At 38.1% G+C, this 24,047-nt stretch overlaps 1 protein-coding gene across 1 annotated transcript; it reads left to right on the top strand.

The window, feature by feature from the left end:
- Positions 1–491: 491 nt before the first annotated feature.
- Positions 492–23,534, top strand: mvp (major vault protein). Its single transcript, XM_067615477.1, has 17 exons — positions 492–700; positions 3,946–4,121; positions 6,176–6,371; positions 6,932–7,055; positions 8,589–8,720; positions 9,372–9,466; positions 10,921–11,157; positions 12,035–12,160; positions 14,303–14,521; positions 14,994–15,229; positions 15,315–15,512; positions 17,438–17,582; positions 17,698–17,909; positions 18,853–18,969; positions 20,147–20,273; positions 21,079–21,267; positions 21,804–23,534. The coding sequence occupies exons 2-17, from the start codon at positions 3,961–3,963 to the stop codon at positions 21,951–21,953; spliced, it is 2,664 nt and encodes an 887-aa protein (XP_067471578.1). The 5' UTR covers positions 492–700; positions 3,946–3,960; the 3' UTR covers positions 21,954–23,534.
- Positions 23,535–24,047: the final 513 nt, after the last annotated feature.

Below are 24,047 nucleotides of genomic sequence, written 5' to 3' on the forward strand. Positions count from 1 at the left end.
GAAACCACATATACTGTCACATCGCCCCCTGCTGGATATCTGTGGTTATAAATCACAAATACATTAAGATAAGAGTTTTGAGCATTAGTTTATTTTACAGAAGGGTTTTAATTACAGGTTTACAGTATTCTCAACAGAAAGAAATCAAGTTGTTCTTCTAAAGTTAAATTATAAGTAAAGTACCTCAAAATTGTACTTCAGTACAGTACTTGAGTAAATGTACTTAGTTACTTTCCACCACTGCTTGTAAACATCGAAATCTGAAGAAAGGACGCCAGTGAGGGAAACATGGAAGCAATTAAGACTTGAGATGTGAAACCAGTGTTTATGGTTCATCGCGTCAAAAACGTTGTTTTTACGTCATCACTGACGCATTTTACGTAAAACTACAACAACAACAACAAAAAACCCCTAAAAAAACGAGGAATAACACGCCTTCTGTCACACCTGTGGGCTTTTTTTTTTTTTTTTTTTTTTTTTTGTCACTTATGGATCCATAGTGACTCTGACGCAGCTCTGCAACCTGTAAACCACGTGACCAATGATCCCTTTTCCGGGATCACAACAGAGCAGTGACGCCCCACAAAACCACTGCAGCTGAATGTACAGTGGTCCTGGCTTTTACACAACTTGAACATCCACCAGTGTAACCAGCCAGGATCCGTCCGAGCTGCCTTCCTCTCCGCACACCGCTGCTGAGGTAAGATCCGGGAGCTTCCTCACAGAACTCCGCTCCAAAACCTCGAAGTTTAAAAGTTACTTACTTATCTCTGAAGATTCACGCATGATATAAACCATCTGAAGATGTTTTCTGAATGAATAGGAGCATTTCTTCAAATCGGCGTGCGTCTGACACACAGAGAAGCTCTGTACTTATTAAAATGTCTCTTTAACAACTGTGTCCAGCCTTCTTCCATTGATATGACGTTAACATCAGTGGACAGTGGAGAAGAGACATTTTTAAAGTTATAATTAACCCTAATTTGAAACATGGGCTACTCTGTATGTATGAATGCAAGCCGTATTCAAAAGAACATTATATCAATACCTAAAATTCTTAATTAAACTGATCATGTGTGTACTGCCTAACAAGGAAGTTGACATTAAATTTAGAGTTTTTGAAATGGGAGTTTGGTACGCTCTCTTTATTCTGTGCGCAATTCATCAGGGCGTCGAGGTGCATCACCAGAAAGTTACTTCCTGGTGTAAACAAAATATTTACATCGGGAAAGCGGATGCCACCCTTTAGGCCTATGTGTATGACTTGACTAAAATGTATATATTGAAAATGGGAAGTTAGAGCAGATGAATTTCACCGTCAGGCCTGCAGTGAAAACCCGTCCAGCCAGAGCTGATGTACTTTGTCCCCAATAACATTACAGTTTCTACAGAGAAGAAGCATAAAGAGGAGCCTCCCTTCTTATCTTTGCATTTCCTACTTCATGTCTCTGCCACATTTTCCTTCTCTGTGTTGTGTTTTTATCCATTAATCTCTCTCATGAGTGGGAAATATGACTCAGGATCACAAGTGATGAATAATTTAACCTTTCCAGAACCATCACACAGGAATTTAACAACATAAGCAGCTATAAATAATAATTAAAGTCATGTGACTTTTAGGAAAAATAACAATAATAACAATGATAATAATAATAATAATAATAATAATAATAATAATAATAATAATAATTATTATTATTATTATTATTATTATTAATTTCTTTTAACCCTTATTTCCTTCACTCCTGACTCTCATAAGAAAACTGAATTAACATCTTTACTTTTATTACATACTATTACTTATTATACTACTTATACTTATACTGATAATAAGAGCTGAAGTAATAAGTCGATTAATTGATTAATTGTTCACAATTAAATTAATTGCCAATTATTTTGATTAGTCCAAATCCTCTGATTCCAGTTTCTTAAATGTGAATATTTTCTGGTTTATTTAGTCTCTATGACAGTAAACTGAATATCTTTCGAGTCGTGGACATTTGAGGATGTCATTGTTGGTTTTGGGAAACAGTGATCAACATTTTTCACCATTGTCTGTCACCATTTTATAGACAAACAACTAATCGATTAAATAATCAGAAGATTACTTCTGTTCTTGCTGGAACATCTCATTAATTTCTTACTCATTGAGGCAAAATAACAAACAGAAAACAAATAATAGTGCAGTATCATGATTCAACAGTGATGTTTTAATGATACAATGCAGTTCGTTAATGAAAATTTATTTCTGACAAAAGGATTAAAATATGGTCTAAAACTGGAAAACAGATGATTTGGAACAGTTGTGCAATTTCAGTTCATGTTTGCAGTTAGTAGATTGTTTCTTTCTCCTCGCAGGTTGTATTCAGGGATGTTGCACTGACTGACAGCAATACTTTATTTAGTTCTTTTCAAAAAAAAAAAGTGTTTAAATATAGGGATAAAAGGATGATTCAATTAATTGATTAGTCTACCGGCAGAAAATGGTCAAAGAAAAACTCTAAACATGCTGTTTTCCTTCCTTCCAAAATGAAGATTTGCTGCTTTTCTCTGTTTTTACATCATACAAACTGAATATTTTTGTTTTTTGGACTGTTTGATGTACAAAAAAAGACCCTTAATTAATTGATTGTAAAAAGAAAATAACTGTTAGTTTCAGTTATAGCACCTCATTAGTTGTAACACGTGTTATCCTCCCAGCCCAGGGATTGATAGGGCTGCAACTAACCTTCATTATTGATTAATTGTTTGGTTTGTAAAACCTCAGAAAATGCATCACAATATCTTAGAACCCATGGTGACTTCTTCAGATGTCTTGTTTTGTTTGACCAACAGTCCAAACCCCCAAAATATAATATTTGCTGTGATCTAGGACAAAGAAAAGCAGCAAATTCTCACTTTTAAGGAGCTGGAAACATCAAAAGTTTGGTATTTTTGTTGCTGATTTACTTTCTGTTGATCAACTAACTGATTAATCGTTGCAGCTCAAACCGGCAACCTTTCTCTAACATTTCGGCCTTCACCACTCTCTCCTCAGTGTTCATTGTATGTTTCAAATGGACACATTGTTGACGTTCAGTTATGTGAGTGCAAATATTATCGGCAGGATAATTCATCAGAAGACAGAAGCACCTGTTAAAGCTCTGTTGAATGTGCAGTATGTGTGAGAGCTTGAGAGTTAAACTCATCATTGTACAGACTTTGCACTTTGTGTAGCAGGTGTGTCTGTGTGCATACCTGAGGCGCAGCACCTGCTGTTTGTCTCTACAGACGTGCATTCACTAAAATGAGCTTTTTATCTCCAGAAAAGTCATTCATCATCCTCCAATGTCACATGCATGTTGAGTGCACAATGAAGTTGCTGTTCATACTGGGATGGGTTCACAATTTTTCAAGTGTGTTCTAAAACAACAGTCAGGAGCCCAAGTGAACATTGAAACCTGTTTTTCTTGCTGTAATCATTCCTCCTGTTCATACTGACCATTAGAAGATCCCTTCATAATGAACTTACAATGGAAGTGATGGGGGACAAAATCCACAGTCCTCCTTCTGTGCAAAAATGTATTTAAAAGTTTATCTGAAGCTAATATGAAGCTTCAGCCTTCAAATGAGTCAAATCAAGTAGATATCTTTCAACATTACAGTCTTTTTAGTGCCAAAGTTCCTCTTTTTGTTACTATACTTCCACCTGCAGCTCAACAGGGAAACACTGTCTGAGGAAACACAAAGAGGGAATTTGATGCTAAAAACACTGTAAACGTGTCAGATATCCACTGATATGACTAACTCAGACTGCTGAAGCTGAATAGAAGCTTCACATCAACTTTAAAAAGCATTTTTGCAAAAAAAGTCCCATATAAAATTCTGTAATATCTTTAAAACAGATAAACTGACGACACAGTCTGGTTTGTAACGTCACTGACAGACTCTCTCTTCTCTCTGCAGTATTTTGTTTAGATCATGTCTAAGAAGGGAGGAACCCACAGGGATACTGAGGGGCTGGTGGACGCGTCCATCATCCGGATCCCGCCTCACCACTACATCCATGTGCTGGACCAGAACACCAATATCGCCCGCGTGGAGATCGGACCGCTCACCTACATCCGCCAGGACAATGAAAGGTCAGAGGGCAGAAAGAATCAACCTGAGATTCAGATGTGGTTCAATTAACCAGATACTGCTTCTTAACATCATTTGTTGTTGACGAGTACAGCTACTCTCAGGTTAACTTGTGGCTAACAGCACTCGTGTGAAAGTAGATGTTTTTCACAGCAGACATTTTGACTGGTCATAGTAGTGTTACTAATAACATTAATGACGGCTCTGTTCTGTTCAAGTGTCCCTGAAAACCATGAAAGTGTGACAGTGAGTCAGCGTGCTTATCATATAGCTCAAAACACTGCTTACTACAGCCTTACAGAACGTATTTAACAGACACAGTGCACATTAATAAACATTACTGTAAATGCTCCAAAGTTAGTGAAGAGGCTGTTTTTCATTTGTGGTCCCTGAACAAAGAGTACAAAAAGAAATGCTGCTAGTGTGTCATAAACACTGTCCTGGAACATGTATAATACCACTGACATACAAACTGATGGCATTTCATCATTGACACATGCAAAGAAAATGTGCAGATTAAGCTTTAATCCTGCTGATCACCTGCGTTTGTCTAAAGGAAACTCTGTCATCCCTCTGTTTTTGTATTGGATCAGTGTGTTATCATTGTGAGCAGGGACACTCTGTTATCTCCCTGACTACACACACACACACACACACACACACACACACACACACACACACACACTTTTGTGTTGAAAAGCCTTTATCTTAGCAGGACAGTACTACTGTGGAGATACTGATTGACTTTATTGCCCACACACTTACTGTGTTCACTGATTCTTTCTATGCCCTGCCATGTTGCACCGCCATGTTTCTACAGTAGCCCAGAATGGACAAACCAAACACTGGTTTGTAGAGAAGGCCCTTCATGTTTTTTGTGAGTTTCATGGCTGCTGTAGGTTCTCCTACCTGCTTGGAAGGGGAGGGGTATTCAGTTGGTTGCAATCTGCAATCTCACTGCTAGATGCCACTAAAACCTATACGCTGGTCCTTTGAACAGAAACTTAATTAATTAATTAAATAAATAAAAATAATCAATTGATTAATTAAAATTAATTAATTGATTGAATAATAAATAGTTATTTTATGATTTTTAAAAAAAGGTCTAACCTGTTTTAATGACAAGATCAAACATGCCTCCAGAGGGCAATATTTATAAAATTCCAAGTTGATACTGATAAGAAAAGAAAATCAAGTTTTACTTGAGGGAGGCGTGACAGGAGTTAGTTTCTCCTTACAGTTATCATGGTATCACTAACTTTAAGCTGTTGTAACATTGTAAGCCTGGCAAGTTACTGTTAGCATGCTAACAAAAGGTGTTACCATGTTGGTATGTTAACAAACACTACAGTTAACATGCTAACAAATTGCGCTAACAACAAACATGCTAAGCCCATAAATATGGGATCTATCCATTTATCTATCTATTAATCATTTGATAAATGATCAAATGTGATGAAAAAAATTATGATTGGCAGATTCTTTCAATTGAAAAATTCAGTAAGTTAGCCAAACAACACAATTAAACAAGTTTGGTGGCTTTCAGAGTGATCATTTTGACCTCATGCCATGGATGTATAAAGAGAACTGGACTAACATTGGAGGTGGGGCTCCGTTCATTCCTTTGAAAGTTGCTCAGTGGCCCATGAAGCCAAAAAAGTTTGATCTCTGGGTAAATATTCCGGATCTTCTAGGATCGTGTAGCCCATTGAGCACGCGGGCCAGATACTTCCGCAGCCGAGCCAGCTGCTAACTTGAATGGGATTAAAATAATTCAATCATACAGCTCTTCTAGACTTTCCAAATGTTTCTGGACTGAATGGATCAAATTCTGATAGTAAAACACATAATTTTGAAGGGGTTGTGATGCTCAAAAAATGTGATCCTCTGATTTACAAATGTCTCTTTCACAATGTAAATCTATGGGCAGAATTCTTTTTTGGGCCAGTGTGCATCACGTGATGGTTACGGTTTGGCCACTACGTCAAACTGGCTTCAGAACTCGGCCCTGCTCCTGGGTGCTTGCCTCATCCTGTTTCACTTGTTTCTTTCCCAGAGTGCTCTTCTCTCCGGAGCGTATGATCATGGTGCCACCGCGTCACTACTGCGTGGTCGCCAACCCTGTGGCCCGCGATGATAACGGCCAGGTCCTCTTTGACCAGTCCGGTCAGGCCAAACTCCGCCATGCCGACCTGGAGATCCGTCTGACCCAGGATCCGTTCCCACTGTACCCTGGAGAGCAGATCCAGGAGGTCTGTGAGAAACTCTGGTGATCCTCTGACTTTTCATCTAGCGCCATCATCTGGTCAATACTTTGGTTTATGAGAAAATACCTGCACAACTAATGAAATTCAGTCTGGTTTTTATGTGTTTTATTATGTATTTATTCATAAGTCTGTGTGTGTGTTCAGTGTTTCACAGGTTTCACCCTGAGAACAATGCTAATGCTAAATTTAAACGTAGAAAAAGGCAGATATTTAGAAAAGGAAAAAAACCTAGAGCATGGTTTTATCATGGGTAAAGAATTAAAGTTGTTAATTGTAGAGAGGCTTTATGTTAATTGGTATCCTTATTTAGCAGAAAAATCAATTCATGTTTTAAAGACAGGAAAAAGTGGGACCTGTCACTTTAAATTTATTTTTATTAATTGTCCCAAATTCCCCACATGGTCTACCCTCCTGTCTGATTTACAAACTGAAACACACAATCTTTACAGTTTAATGTTGGAATCTTCCCTGAATGTCAGAGGAGAATTTCCTTCCATTATGGTGGTCATGTCTGACACGTTTGTGTATGTGTATGTGTCCATCAGGATGTGACACCACTGCAGATCGTGTATCCGGACACGGCGCTGCGTCTGCAGGCGCTGCTGGACTTTGAGGAGGAGGGAGGAGAGAAGAGAGTGGCTGGAGACGAGTGGCTGTTCGAAGGGCCGGGTACGTTATTATCAGACTCTAGATACTCTAGATATTCATCTGTCAAATCTGTGCTCTAATATAAATATTACAAATGTGTCACCAGTGTTGGGGTAACATTACTTTTAAGTAAGTGAGTAACTTGTTACATTACAACATTACTGTCGTTAAAAAGTAACTTGTTACGTTACAGCGTTACCTATTGAGAAAAATAACTCATAATCCATAAATGAGAACCCCTTTGTGATTCGTTGCACATGTTGGTTATATTGTCCAGAAGGCGCGCAGCCTAATGTACGCCTACCTTTGAATGTATCTGTAACTCTGCAGGCTAATAACAGGAATAACAGGCACCCCTTTACAGCTCTTTATTAATGATAATGTTTGATTACAAGTTAACATAAAATTAATAGGGTGCTGGTGGGGTACTGGTAAGGTTGGATACCTTCCACTAGCATGCAGCTACCTGCCAAGAAGCAGGAAAAGGTGCATAATGAGAAAAGAAAGAGTGCCAATGCGTCAGGGATCCTCTTTTATTGTTTTTTGTGGCGACAAAAGAAACAGGGAAATACAGTAATATTTTAACAGTAACTGATTGCTTATTTGAAAACCTAACTAGATAACTATTTACTTGAATTGCAAAACTAACACATTACGTTACTGGTTACAACAAAAAAGTAATCTGAGTACTCGTTACCAACAACACTGCGTTTAACATAATCTAAGTATTCAGTTCACGTCTTGATTCTCATAGAAAACTCTCTACTTTTAGGTAAAACAACATGTTCGTGTCTTATTTATTTTAAGCAGGTGAGAAATTGTTTACAGACTGTTGCTCTGACTTAAATATTAAATATCACAATAAATATTAATATTTTTCCTACATACTTAGCCTTGGCCCAAATATGTTTGGCAGATAAATAGCTCTGTATTTTAGAAATTGCAGCTTGTTTTTCTGACATTTTTTATAGTGTCTTATAGTGTGATTGTTCACAAAAGACAAAATTTGATAAAAAGGATTATTTTCCAGATATATTTGCATTGTTAGCACTCTAGTTAAATTATTTCTTGTGCTTTTCACTTACTTAAAGGAGTCAGGTTTATAATTTGGTATAAATTTCATTTTTTCCCCACTTTTGTTGTAAGTTTCTCTCATTTTTGCAAATTTCTAAATGTATTAAAGATTTATTTTTAATTTTCATGTCATATTATTGAAATAGTTCATCCCACGTTGGATATATGACACACAATAATACCGCATATAATTAAATACTTCCTGGTGTTATGTAAATTTACACAAATCACTGCTACAAATCACATACCAAACACGATCCTAAACTACAGAACACGATATCAAATATGTGTTACACAGAAACACATAATAGTGACATATACAACATTCTTATCTTAGTGTCCATTCATGGTCCGAATTAATCTGATGGGGCAAAAGTGTCTTTTCAGTATTTCAGTGCAGGTATTCAGGATCATCTATGTGTTTGATACAATTTATTCTGATATATTTCAGACTAGTAATATTTTTTGATGTTGTGGCAGGAACTTACATCCCGAGGAAGGAGGTGGCGGTTCTGGAGACCACCAAAGCCACAGTGATCAGAGAGAACCAGGCCATCCGACTGAGAGCTCGCAAGGAAGGAGTGGACCGAGGAGGCGTCCGCCGAGTCACAGGTCTCACACACACACACACACACACAGGAAGGACCTGACATACTGAAGCTTGCAGGCTCTGCACATTTGCATTAATGGCTTCTGCTTGCGTTTGTTATTTAAACGAGTCTCATCAGACTCCTGATGGACAGTTTCAGAAAAAAAGATGAAAATCAATGCAGCAAAACTAGAGATATTCTCTTTTTTTATTCCAAACATTCTTCTTCCTTGTCAAAATTTGGCGCCTATGTTACCCACAAGGCAACATGATTCACTCAACCGTCTGTTATTCTAGCAGTGGCTAATGTAGCCTGGAGCAGAGATAAGGAGTGGGCTACAGACCTATGTTAACATAACTTTTTTATGCTAACATAACTTTAAATTCCAATGGTACTTTTTTTTTAATGCTTACGTAACTTTTTCAATGCAAACATTACTCTTTTTAATTGCTAACATAACTTCTTTAATGCCAACGTAAAATTTTAAATGCCAACATTACTCTTTTTAATGCTAACATTACTTTTGTAATGGTAACATTACTTTTACTGCTAAAAATACTGTTTTTAATCATCTGTTAAATTACAGATTTTCATTTTAAGTAAAATCACACTGCCATAAAAATTGGTTTTAACTTTCAAAGCTGACAGTGACACCAACTGTGTGTATGTGCAGGTGAGGAGTGGCTGGTCAGTAAGGTGGGAGCGTACCTTCCAGGTGCCCATGAGGAGGTCATCGACATCGTTAATGCGTTCATCCTGACTGACAAGGTGACTGACTCCTTCATTCTTCACTGCCTCTCTGTCTGTGTGGTGGGATTTTATTATTATTCTCAGCTGTTTTTAAATCTTTTGGATCAAGTCAAGTCTAAAGTCTTTGAGACGTGACTTTCAAGTCAAAAAGCAAGTTTTTCTGGTCTATAAAGGCTTAGTATGCACATTACAACAGCACAATCACACCAAATGTGCATCTTTTAAATAGTCCAAGTGGTGAATCAAAGCATCTGTCAAATTCAGTGAGATCTCTCAAAATGAAGGTTTAAATATGTTATTTTTGGTTGTGTTTGGTTGGTTTTTCATACAGCTGTAAAGAATAAACTTTGTTTTAAGCCTAACTGCTTGGTCACATTAAAACAAGGATTAGTTCTGATTCAGTTCAGCTAACTCTAAAATGATCAAGAGGTGTAAGCGTGTGGAGAATCAGACTTAAAACCAATTTTACTGCTGAAAAGAAGAAACAGCTGTGGACTTCACTTCATTTTGAGTTTGGTTCTTTATTTAAGTTGATTCACCATGTTTAACATTATAACCAATGATCAAATGAAACTAACTTTTCAGCAGTAGTTCAGCTCAATTTTGCTTTAATGAATTTTAATGTCCTGCCACTCAAGTGCAAGTCTTTCATCTCCAGTTCACAGAAATTTTAATTTGCTGTACTGCTGAATTATTCAGTATAGAATAAAAGTCTAGTTCAGTATACTGTGTACATATGTTTTTTAATTAAAAAGGTCTTTCTATGGGCAATATGGTGCAATAATTTACTGACTATTGACACAAAACAGGATTCCATGCCAGTAGTCCACAGGCTGTTGGTCTGGACTGGTTTTCTGTGCCGATAGTAGTTTGTTCTTTGGTACATAAACACAATTTCAACTGGAGGGGGACATTATTTGAGGTGGGAACAGACTTCAACAAAAACACCGTGGTCTTGTAGACCACTAACTGGACATTTTGTCTGTCAAGTGGTTTTTGTGCCTAAATTTAACCATTTTAACCCAAACCACAGGAAGGATTTGTGCATCACCTGCAAGCAAAAAAGTTCCTCCATCTTGAAACAATTTGAATTCATGATGATCATGTGATCTTGCGCAATCAATACCAATGTGCATGTGTATTAATTCCATACCAACAATAAACAGACTATTGATACAGAGGAATCTGTGCCAACAGCCACTTCCAGTTATGTAGGAGAGCTATTTTCATAAGCCATTTTGGTTTCCAACCTCTCCTGCACAATTTTCAAACTTTTTTTTTTTTTTAAAGTTCTTACTGTCTTTTTAAATATATATGTGCAAATAAATTTGGTAATCGATTAATTGACTTGTGTAACACAGACTGGTCAGATTGTGGGTTCCTTCTTTGATTCAGAGCCACAAAAACAAAAGAGAACATCCTTCTTACAGTCTTACAGAATTCTTTTAGTGAAACTCTCTGTGTGCCATCAGAAAGCGCTCCACGTTCGTGCTCTGCGGCCGTTTAAAGACGCCACCGGGCGGGACCGGCGTACAGGGGAGGAGTGGCTCGTCACCATGGCGGACCGGGAGGCTCATATCCCCTCTGTGGCCGAGGAGGTGGTGGGCGTGGTGGATGTAACCACTCTGAGCAGCCGACAGTACTGTGTGATCCTTGACCCGGTCGGACCTGATGGGAAACCTCAGCTGGGCCAGAAGAGGGTGGTGAAGGTGAGGAGATCGACCGCTGGGTCTGAATTTAACTGAATTAACAAATGTTTTTGTTAATAAATAATTCCCAAACTGCTTAATTAAAAGACAAGATTTTGCCTTATTTTAAGATGGACTACTTTCTATATCTTATATCTTAAATCAAGATTTTAAGTGCTAACAGTTTCTCTAGCATTACGAGTTTCTGATCTCTGAGCAGTTTTTTATATGCAGTGAAAAAGACTGGAAGGTAAACATGGATGTAAACAAATAAATAAAATAAAAATAAGTAAAAAAAATACCTTCAATAGATTCGTTGGAACTGGAGGAAACACACAAAGAGTTTTGGTGAGAAACACTGAAAGTAAAGATAACTAAGATAGATTAAACCTATTTTTTTGAGCATCTTTAACTTCAATTTCTGACCATTTACTGCTTACATGAAGCTTAACAGGGTTAAATCTGTCTTTTTTACTAGTCTTAAGGTCAGATAGTGTTTCGTAGTGGAATTTAAAGCTAGTTTTAAAGCTAGCAGATTATTTTCTCGATCAATTGTTTTGTCCTTAAAACGTCAGAAAATAGTGAAAATACCTGTTATAATTATCTGAGTCAAAAGTTTCATCTTTAAATGTCTAATTTTGTCCAAACAATCCAAATCCAACCCAAAGTTATTCAGTTTATTATAATATATGACAAAGAAAAGGATTAAAATTATAACATTTGAGAAGCTAAATCCAGCAAATTTTAGCATATTTGCTTAAAAAAATGACTAAAACTATTATTCAAAATGAAATAAAAAAAATTATTGCTGAGTAATTTTCTTCTGATCATTGAGGCTCTACTAATAACTACTTAATAACTAATTTTTTTTTGCTGATGTCTTCTTTCTCTCTGTCAGGGTGAGCGTTCATTTTTCCTGCAGCCAGGTGAGCATCTTGAACGCGGCATCCAGGACGTGTACGTGCTGTCGGAGGAGGAAGGTCTGGTGCTGAGAGCTGTGGAGGCGTTCAACGACACTGAGGAGGTGAGGAGAGAGAGAGAGAGAATCTAAACATTCAAGTTTTACTCCTTAAGATATCAGGTCTGCCTGATCTGGCAACACCTGTGGTTGCCGTGGTAACAGCAGGTGTGGTTTACTCCTGCAACAACAGAAGAGCAGCTGGTGTGTCTAACAGCTCAGGTTGTTTTAATAAAGACATCAGCAGTGTCGGGCAAGTTAGTTGGAAAATGCAGTCGCTTATACATTAGTGCTTTTGAAAAGTAATCATGTTACTAATTACTCAACAGTAAAAGTAATTAGTGACATTACTCAGAACCGTCAGCTCCATCAAAGTTTCATCTTTTGTGTTTAACACGAGTAGAAGAAGTGTCACACGAGGCAGCAAAATAAAATCAATAAATTTACATAAAAAAAACATAAAATAAATTCCATTGTTGTTAGATAAAATAAATGAAGTTCAGAAAGAAAAAAGTGAAATTAAAAAGTCAATTCAAATAAAATAAAAATAATAAAATCAGAGCTCTCTTATGGTCCGCTGAGGTCAGAGATATAACAGGAAGGAGAGGCCTTAAAAGTAAGTGATATGATATAATATACTGGGAGCCAGTGTAAGGAGGCTAATATCATGTTGGGTTAGCATTAGCAGGAAGCTAACACAGCTTTGATACAACTACAGGAGAGTGAACAGTATAACAGTGAGGCTGATTACAAACCGTAACACTGGATTATACACTGCATAATTTCCTGTCAATCCCTCGTGTTTAAATTGGCAATCTGAATGCAGTGAAGGAATGGTGGACCCTGCTGCTAACAATGAAAACTACTATATAAAGAGATAATTACTTGATGTAAAGACATTGAGTGGTTATTGTTAAAAATGCAGATTTTAAATAGTATCAAAAATTAGGTCTGATTCTATGAACCAGTAAATATTTGACATTTTTGATTGAAAAAATTATCTGTCAGTCGACTAATCATTGCAGCTCAAATGTATTTTGTTTCTGTTTTCTGACACTCTGATCTGCTGTCTCTCTGAGTCTGAAATGTTCCTCTTCCCTCTGTGAGGGAGTTGTTGGGAATGTAAAGGAATGAAGGGAGGTGCTGACATAACTTTGTACTGACTCAGACGTCCTGTACTTGCTCTCTGTGGATCTTGTGCAATCGGTTTATCTCAGAAAAGTGATTGCAAAAGCAAACTTCATATTTATACTCAGGTGTGTCGGGATCAATGACAACCTGCAACTTCCTACAGATCTTTGACGCTTGGTATGAAGTGAAAAGTCAAAGGTGTGTCTCTGCTCTCACTCTGGTTGAAAGTTTAAAGTCTTTTGCATGTCAGACCACACCCAGCAGCACTGATTGGTGTGTTCAGGTGTCCATGTAAACATACAGTAACTTTTGTGCAACCTAAAAAGTTTTTTTGTCCCGACCAACAGTCCACAACCCAAAGATATGCAGTTTACTGTCATAGAGTACTAAATAAACCAGAAAATATCTGCATTTAAGAAGCTGGAACCAGAGAATGTTGACATTTTTGCTTAAAAATGACACAAAACAATTAATTTTCTGTTGATCACCTAATCAATTAATTGACTAATATTTGCAGCTCTAGTATAGACAGCGGTTTGTGCATTAACTAGACAAAGTTTCATTTGTAAAATAGTATTTCAAGGTTGGACTTCAGTTTGAGATTCAGCTGGGAGCATTAAAGAGGTTTGGAGACGTCTTTGCTTGTATAAAACTTGAAGTTATTTTTCCTGTGAAAGGAAGTGGAGTTTAGTGAGAGTTCAGTGTTTAACCTACTTCTTATCAAGTCTTTATCAATATGCTAGTCAGATGTGTATCTGTCCTTCACTGCACCATCTTCCCTTCCTAACTGGCTAACCCATTCTACCGCGACTCTCTTCTTCTTCTCTCCCTTTTTTCCTCTGAACAACTCCTCACTCTCCCCGTCCTCCCCTGATGCCATGATCGTTCATTATCACACAACCCTTTATGTTCTCCTCATCCTCCTTTTACAATTTCCTTTTACATTTCCTGTGTTTATTTTGCTCTCAGTGCCTCTCTCCCATCCCCTCTTCTCCTCCTCCCCCACCACTCCAATGCATCACCTCGTTAACCCTTCTCTCCATCCTCCTCCTCTCTCTCCCTCGTTCTCTATGCCAGCGTGAGGAAGAAGAGGAGGCAGAGGAGGAGGAGGAACTGCAGGAGAGGGCCAAGCGATCGCGGAGGAACGGCGTCCTCCGTCGCCCCGGAGACCGCTGGATGCTGCGGGGGCCCATCGAGTATGTCCCCCCTGCGACGGTGGAGGTGATGCTGAGACGTCAGGCCATCCCACTTGATGAGAACGAGGGAATCTACGTGCGGGACATCAAAACTGGAAAGGTACAAGAGATACGCCTCACCTTCCTTTTAAACAGTGTCATTAAAATCTCTTTAAAGGACCATACCACTGGTTTTAGACTGCAAACCACCACCAAAAACAACAGCTCTGCTTATTCTAGTAACAAATATCAGTTAACTTTCTCAAGAATAATAGTAACTGAGATGAATCAACTTGACTGCAACCTTTGAATAACATAAAATTAAAAAAAAATAAAGTTTCAAAAACACTCACCAACCAACTGCTATCTCCTATGTTCTAGATCAGAGCTTGTATTAATGATAATGAATTACTTTGAAAAGAAATGTGTTTTGTTATCTTGAAAGTAAAATCAACATTTAAGTTGTAGTTATTAGCTACACAATTTTTACCATAAATCAAATTTTCTTTTTGTTGTCTGAAATTGATCACACACCAAACACAAGGTGTTGTGATTCAAAATAAATAAATGTTGTGTCACTTCCTGCCTCTCAGGTGCGTGCAGTGATCGGTCACACCTACATGCTGACTCAGGATGAGGAGCTGTGGCAGAAGGAGCTTCCTGCTAACGTCGAGGCGTTGCTGGCTTCTCCTCGAGACCCGCTGGCTGACCGCTCGGACCGGACCACAACCAGTGAGAACAGGCCGAGGGACAAGACCAAGGTGGTGTGCTATAGGGTCCCCCACAACGCTGCTGTCCAGGTGTATGACTACAGAGAGAAGAAAGCCAGGTAGGACTCGGGTTTCCTGTCCTGATGGAGGCAGGTGGAGGTAAAACAACGAGCTAATGTGGCGGTGTTGTGGTCTTGTCTTCAGGGTGGTGTTTGGACCAGAGATGGTGATGTTGGGGCCCGACGAGCAGTTCACTGTGCTGTCGCTGTCTGGGGACAAACCCAAGAGGGCCAACGTCATCAAGGCCGTCTGCCTCCTGCTGGGGCCCGACTTCTTCACTGACATCATCACCATTGAGACGGCCGATCACGCTCGACTGCAGCTGCAGCTCTCCTACAACTGGTAACCAAACACAAACTGAGGTCCACCAGCTGACGTGGTGAAAAATGTCCTTTTAATCTGTCTGATTCTCATCATCCTGTCATCTGAACCTCTTCTTCCTCTTCTCAGTCCAAGCTCACTCTGTAAAACTAGACACACGGCAGAGACTTTTCTTTGTCTGTTCTCCCTCAGATGCTTAAAAAAGTCAAATAACAGCTATATATATACATCACAGCAACTTGGAAATTATTGGAATAAATATGTTGAATTCAACATATATTAAACTTGATTAAAAATGTTTAGTTTACTTCAATAATAATTTCATACTAATAACAAGGGTATCAGTATTATTTGATTATCGGGTTCAAGGTCCTTTGAAATGTAATTCTTTGTTCTCTATGATTATACAGCACAGACTGAAAAGATGATATTAATAAGAACTGGAGAGGTTGGGGTGTTATCACTGCAGTGCGGAGACTTAAGATTAATTCATCAATAGTTTCTTATTGTTATATTATTTGAATAACAAGCAAGCAACGTAGATGTTGCTGCAATAATTACTGTCTGACTGACTGACTGACTTTTCTTTTTAGAGATGGAAACACATTGTTCATGCCAAAATGAAAAAAAATCAACTTTAGTTATCGAAGACAAGAATCTAAATACTCCTTTTTAAAAATGTTTTTCATTTAATTATGCTACAGTAAATGCATACAGTACATAAACATTAAGCACATACAGTAACAGTCAAAAGTTTGGACCCACTTTTTCATTGAAGTGAATGGAAAGAAGGTGTGTCCAAACTGGTACTGTATAATCATGTGTATTTATTTGAGTTTATTTCTTTGTTTAATTTGTCTTAATTAGGTGTTTCAAATCTTCCACAGTCCCATAACTTGATATCAACAGAGATACTGAAAGTTATTTCACTTTTGCTGCAGAAATAGCTTTAATTTACAAAAAGAACCGAAAAAAAGTGGTCTGTGTTAAAAGTTAATGACCTCTATGGTGCTAGAAGCGCTATGGAACAATCCTTTTACAAGTGAGTCCCTGTTTTAGATGAAAAAAGACTTGAACACACTGAATGATTTGCAGTCTTTAATATTAAACAGACCAACGTTATGGTATAGTCAACAAAGGACAGGTGTTCATTTGTCATTGGGCAGAAGGTGGAACAAGTATTCAACCCTATTTGATAATAGATATAGGGGCGGTGATTTCCAGAGCTAATATCCAGGTGCCACACCCAAAAATTAAAATCAAGGCAGAATAACAAGAATACACATATCTTTGACTTAGAATCAAACACAAAAGGCACATGACCTCAGCAAACATATAAATAAGAGGAAGCATGGCAAATTCGGCTCTTCATTGATGCTGAAGGGTTCAACTGCACTGAGGATACAAACCCAATATGCCTCTCTGCGACGCAGTGAGTTCACCAGAAATTTAATGAGGCTGCAGAGCCAAGAGTAGCCTAAGCGCAATATCGTGCTACAGCATATTCCGTATTCTGAGTCCGTATAGCAGTGTTGTGTTCAGAAATACGGATCTTCAGAGGTCTTTTTGTTTGTCAAATATACACAGAACCATAGAGACATTTCATCATCTAGACCACATGTGTGCTGCTGCAGTTTATGAAAGATTTTATGCTGTATTTTTTACAAAAATGTGTGTAAAATGTGTAAAATAAACACAGATGTAAACAATGCACAGTTTTGCAACGTTTCAACACGTTTTGGTGAGAAACACTGAATGTAGACATAAATCTGTTTGTTTACAAGAAAAACCCCACAGGACACCTTAAGTCACATCTGATGAGTAGAGTATTTGCCAAAAAGCAGAGAGCCTCACTGAGCTGACAGTCTGCTCTGTCAGCTCCTTTACATTTACAGTAGTTTGCGATATGTGAATGTTGAACATGATCCCTCTTTATCTCCTGTCAGGCACTTTGATGTGAAGTCTCCAGCAGACCCTGCTGTGGCAGCAGCTCTGTTTTCAGTTCCTGACTTTGTGGGAGACGCCTGTAAAGCCATCGCCTCCCGGGTCAGAGGAGCCGTCGCCTCTGTGCAGTTTGATGATTTCCACAAGGTTCATATTTCACTATTTGTTGTTCATCAAGGACTCCGTCTATCTTGTTTTAACCATTAGACTGAAGTGAAAAGTGACTGTATTTTTATGCTCATAACGTTTTTTTTGTCCGCAGAACTCCAACCGCATCATCTGCTCGGCTGTGTTTGGCTTCGATGAGAAGCTGGCGGTTCGTCCCAGCCTGCGCTTCAACCAGAACAACCTGATGATCAGCAGTGTGGACATCCAGTCTGTGGAGCCCGTCGATCAGAGGACACGAGACGCCCTGCAGAAGAGCGTCCAGCTGGCCATTGAGATCACCACCAACTCCCAAGAGGCTGCCGCACGGTCAGAAACACACAATTACATACACCTGGGCTTACTGTACTGTTAATGTCTGTGATTTCTGCAGGCAGCGAAGGGTCATCAGATAACCATCAATATAAAAACAGAAAGAATCAATTTTTTTTTACTCCCATAAAGAACCTGGCTGTCATAGTTACCATTGATGGTATCTGCAAGCCCTTGAAGGCACAATTAAACATTTTGGGAAAACCTCTTGTTAGCCATCTTCTTTAGAGTTGATGAGAAAATTGATCTTAATGTCCTTTACAGAGATGGGTTCAGGACATGTTTAGCCCAGCCAACTGGCTAATGGGACCTAGCAGCCAACTTTTGAGATGCTGTGTGCAGTCACTGCGCCCAGCAGTTGTTAGTCCAACCTCCAATGCTAACTCTTGCCACAACCACAATGTCTCCTTTTTTGAATTTCTATTTTTACACTTTTTCAGTAAACAACATGTAACCCAGACACACTTTGAGTTACTGGAAGGTGGATAGCAGTCTCTCCCTGCTTGGCTAGTATTGTCAGCTTGTTTCTTTATGATTTTAAATTGTTTATCATGTAGTATCTTGTCTGTCTGCTGGGAACTATAAAATCTACCATAAACAGGCATGGCTTTTAAAGCATTTAAACATTTTTTGAGAATTTCAAGAGGCATGAGGTAAAATCGTATTAAACAGTTATCACACATGGAGGATACAGGAGTCAGAATAATTTTTATTAAACATGTTGTATAACAGATAGATGTTAATTAGTGAGTTTTACAGGTGTTGGTAAGTGCATTTCTGAAGTTAAATGATATGAATAAAGAATATTTCAACTGTTCAAATTCTGACTTTAATGACCCTATTCAAACACAGTTGTTCCTGAACAAATGGTTATTTGAGCAAGCAAACGTGTAGTGTGTTTCTAAAGATATTGTAATGAGGTTCTTCTTTGTGTTTGCAGGCACGAGGCGGAGCGTCTGGAGCAGGAGGCTCGGGGGAAGCTGGAGAGGCAGAGGATCACCGACCAGGCCGAGGCTGAGAGAGCCAGGAAGGAGCTGCTAGAACTGGAGGCGCTCAGGTGAACACAGGCTCACCAGGTTTACTGGTTTTACCGGAGAAGCACCAGTAGGATGTGTTACAGTAACTATAACATTTGAGAAGCTGCTATCAGGGAATTTTTGTCATTTTTGTGTTTAAGATTTGCTTGAACGATAAATCATCCAATCATTTCAGCTTTAGAGTACTACTATGAACAGTGGTGGAAAGTAACTAAGTACATTTACATTTACTCAGTACTGTACTTCAGTACAATTTTGAGGTACTTTTACTTTACTTGAGTATTTCCATGTGATGCTACTTTCTACATTTCAGAGGGAAATATTGTACTTTCTACTCCACTACATTTATTTGACAGCTTTAGTTACTTTTCAGATGAAGATTTGACACAATGGATAATATAACAAGCTATTAAAATACAACACATTGTTAAAGATGAAACCAGTGGTTTCCGACCTTTTTGGCTTTTGACGTCTTACAAAAAGCAGTGTGTAGTCGTGGTCACATTTCACATGTCTATGAGTTGTTAACAGCTCCACCAAATAGTGATTTTTCCCTCTAAACTTCTCACATGCTTTCATTTCAATAAATGTTCAAATGATCCAATATTTCAGCAAAAATCAAAGATTAGAGAAAAAGTCCAAAAACTGGAAACAGATTTGTGTATCAGAACTTTGTTTTTTCTTCTTTCCTCTCCCATTAATCATCTCACCACCCCTCAGATTTATCTGCTGACCCTTTGGAGGGGCCCGACCCCTAGGTTGGGAACCACTGGACTAAACTAGCTAACTGTATATAAAGTAGTGTAAACTAGCTCCACCTCCAACAGCTACAACAGTAACATGCTGCTCTAACACTGATGCTTCACTATTAATAATCTAATGATGTCATATATAATAATATATCAGTCAGAGGGACCAAACCACTACTTTTACTGCAATACTTTAACTACATCAAGCTCATAATACTTATGTACTTTTACTGCAATACTTTAACTACATCAAGCTCATAATACTTATGTACTTTTACTGTAGTAGGAGTTGTCATGCAGGACTTTTACTTGTAATGGAGTTTTTTTACATTGCTGTATTAGTATTTTTACTAAAGTAAAGGATCTGAATACTTCTTCCATCACTGACCATGTAAAGTGGCGTCATAGGAGGTTAATCAGCCATGTTAAATCTGCCTGTGTGTTTTAGTGCTGCAGTGGAGAGCACAGGAGCTGCGAAGGCTGAGGCTCAGTCACGGGCAGAGGCGGCTCGAATTCAGGGCGAAGCGGCGGTCAACGAGGCCAAACTGAAAGCTGAGGCTCAGAGGATCGAGGCAGTACGTCCTGACTTCCTGTTTCTGTTCATCAGTTACCTCTGTGGAAATGAGCCAAAACAGTTTAAATAACAGTATCCGTGTGTCAAGTATTTCTATAGACCACAGATACTGAGGTTGGGTTACACAGTCAAGAATTAAATTATGGTCTATTTCCTAATTTTTAGTTGTAAATCATGCTTTGTAATCCTGTGATTAAAAAAACTCAAGTTTGTGAATGTGTAGAAGAGATCTGACAGATTTATTTTTTGCACTGGGTGACTGGGTTCCCTCATTATGAACAAAGTTAAGACTATGTACTGAAGTTCTTTGAGAAATATGTAATGTAGTACAAAGTCCAGAGGTTGTGATATGAAGCACAACAAGCTAGTGAATCTGTAAACAGAACAGTGTTCCTGCACATGCTCAGTCTCCCTACATAGAACTACTCTCCGGAGACTGAAAACATGATGCTGTTATTAGTCTTTGGAGCTGTTTCTAAATAAACTAACATGACCAAACTCTTCATGATGAAGGATCATGTCACCCAGTGCAGCGATGTGGCTCACTGATGTGTTTTTAATAGTTTTTGGCCAACAACGGAGGTCTACGGTAAATGTGTGAAGCACAGAGAGGATCTTCGAGTGCTGACATATGACCTCACTGTTGACGTTTTTCATGCAACTACATTTCTTTTCTACATATGAACAAACTTTTTTCACAGGTAAAGTGTGTTATTTTACCACACTCACTATTTCTGAACTAATTTCACAAAAACTAATATTGTAAACAAATGTGTGTGCGTGTGTGTGTGTGTGTGTGTGTGCAGGAGGCAGAGCTTCAGCGGTTGTCGAAGGCTCGTGAGCAGGAGCTGGGCTACAAGAAGGAGATGGACCGTCTGGAGGTGGAGAAGCAGGAGCGTCTGGCTCAGATCGAGAGTCAACGCTTCAGTCAGCTGGTGGAGAGTTTGGGCAGCGACACACTGAAGGAGATGGCCAGAGCTGGGCCTGAGCTGCAGGTACTGTACTGTTGCTAAGGAGAAAAAAACACAAAAATAACTTTATTTAAACACAGATAGGATTCGGATTTAAGTTCTTGGTCTCTGCTCTTACCTGGTGGTGAAGTTTTAGTTTCACACATATTCATTTAAACTTAAATTACAAAATCTGAGGCAGGACAGTAGTGTTCAAGAATATATATACAATTTTTTAAATTTTGCTCGAACCCGTCACTAGTGACTGTTACATCCATCTATTTGATGTATTTTTCAGTAGTTTTTAAAATGACAAAGTTGTGAAAAGTTCCCTGAAATGGAGCTAAAAACTAATTAGTAACCATTTTGATAATAAGAGTAATAGTTTAACTCATTTATCAAGCAAAAATACAAAAAATTTTCTGGTTTCAGCTTCTCAAATATAAAAATACTCCATTTCTCCATACATATCTTTGATTATTGCAAATGTAGTGGAGTGGAAATACTCAAGTAAAGTACAAATACCTCAAAATTGTTTATGTAATCACTCTTCAGTCTAACTGATGTCTCTCCTCCTCCAGGTTAAAATGCTGCAGGCTCTGGGGCTGAAGTCCACCCTCATCACAGATGGATCATCACCCATCAACCTGTTCACTACAGCCAACGGCCTGCTGGGGGCACTGCCGGGCCAGGGCCAGGGCCAGGGCCAGGGCCAGGGCCAGAGCCAATGAGAAAGGGGAGTAAGAGTAGGAAGAGGAACAGAAGGGAAAAAATGTCCAAAAGTAAACCTCAACAGATGATCAGTTCAAGATCACTTATCACCACTTTTTCGGATCAAATCTTTAAAATTACTGTTTTCATGCTGAGAATGGCACAAACCCAAGAATTTACTTCTCTACTTCAAAAAACAAACAGCTGAAGACACAAAATTAAAGCTGCTTTTTACAATTCACAATTTTTTTTAAGGAAAAGTACTAAAATTCTGATTCCAGTTTCTCAAATGTGAATATTTTCTGATTTCTTTGGTCTTCTATGATAGTAAAGTGAATATTTTTGAGTTGTGGACAAAACAAGACATTTGAGGACGTTATCTTGGGCTTTGGGAAATCAACTATTTTGGGTTATCAACTTTTTTCAACATTTTCTGACATTTCATACTAACTACTATAACTGTACTAATCGATTAATCAATGATGAAAATAATCGTTAGTTGCAGCCCTGCACTAAATGTACATCATCGTCATTATTGGGCAATTTCCTCCAACACCACAACAGTCATTTCTCTTGTATGACAGATATAAAACTTGATTAATCACAGTATTGACACTAACTTACAATTATGGTCAATATGAGAAAGAAGGGTTGATAAGATTTTGAGTTTCTGAAATAATTTCAAAGTCTAAAGTTGTATAAAAATCTATGAAGAAACTCTAAGAGAGAGAAGTGTAAGTGTGTGAATGTGTAGAACACATTTGCATTGTAGTTAAATATAAAAATTATGAGTAATATTTGTGTGCAAAGTCTGTCTTTTTGTGAATATGTGTAGTAGCAGCAGAAAACTGTGTTCAATTCTCAAAGTGCTCAAAGTTCCCAGGTTTTGTGTGACACTGAAGAAACAGTTGCATGTTTTAAAATGATCATTTCACAAACTCAACATCTTAATGACCCTTATTTAAAGAGCTCTTAAGTCTTTTACCTCCTTCTTGTCTTCATTACTGTGATGACCTACACGTGGAAGCTCTGTGATACTTTACAGATTTAAACTCTGACTCTTGATCCACTGACAAACTCAATCAACTAAACTGACAAAAAGCACCTTAATCTCTTCAGTTTTCAGTTTAATCATCTGTAGATCTTGTTTTCACTGACGTCCAGATGTTTGCGAGTTTAACCTGCACTTTATCTCTTTAGAGGAAATGAGATTCTGAGATTTACTTTTGGACAGACGACCAGCAATGAAGATGTGTTTTATCTCTTTTTGTGAAAAACTGAAACAATCTGTGCTGCAAATGATGAAAATGTGCCTACAAACAAGTCGACAGTTTGTTTAGTCTTGTAACCTGACAGCCAAAGAATTCTGTTTCTGCTTTTTGCACGATGTCCACTAGAAATAGAAACAAACTGTTCTGCTGATGTTTACATATGCAATATTTCTGTTTCTGTGTAGTTGGAATAAAATAAAAAAAGGAGAGTGTGACTGCCTGTCTGCCTCCAAAGTGCTATCATACAGTTTCTACATACAGAAAACTGTAAAGTGTGAAAGTGTGAAGTTCATTAAAGTGCCGCTGACCACGTCTTTGTCTTTGAACATCCTGACTGTCTCTGAACCCTGATTGTGCTCACTTTTTGTACCATAAATACATTTACTTATTTATCTTATTCAAGGTTTGCTGGATATATGTATTTTTGATGGCTGACACTATTTGTGTTAAAGGGGCTATACTGTATCTCCCACACAGTTCTTTCTATATTGATGTAAACCTACTCAAAGCTGAGACTTGGCACTTTAATGCAGTTTCCATTACTTTATTTACAACAAAGCCTGAAGAATCTCTTGATGCTAACGTCAAGACACGAGTGGAGGAATGCGCTTGTACAGTGTCAGAAAGTTGCTGAAAAGAGAAAGGAATTTGGACTATCCTGTTTGTTCAGTTGTTCTGCATGTGGAAAATAAGTTGCAAGTTTAAAAACTGTTGTCTGGTGGAACAACACTACTAATGAACTGGAAAATTGTGGTATAATATATAGATTTTAGTTACTTTGAAGTTGGCAGTGAATTAGCAGAGGTGAAAATTCAAAGCTAGAAAACTCAAAGGCAAAATTTA

The sequence above is a fragment of the Thunnus thynnus genome, chromosome 17, assembly GCF_963924715.1.
Source record: "Thunnus thynnus chromosome 17, fThuThy2.1, whole genome shotgun sequence".
NCBI classification, from domain to species: domain Eukaryota; kingdom Metazoa; phylum Chordata; class Actinopteri; order Scombriformes; family Scombridae; genus Thunnus; species Thunnus thynnus.

Coding starts and splice junctions, on each gene's coding strand:
- mvp (XM_067615477.1), top strand. CDS start 3,961: ATGTCTAAGAAGGGAGGAACCCACAGGGATACTGAGGGGCTGGTGGAC. Junction 11,158..12,034: donor GCCAGAAGAGGGTGGTGAAG/GTGAGGAGATCG, acceptor TCTCTCTGTCAG/GGTGAGCGTTCATTTTTCCT. Junction 20,274..21,078: donor AGGCTCAGAGGATCGAGGCA/GTACGTCCTGAC, acceptor GTGTGTGTGCAG/GAGGCAGAGCTTCAGCGGTT.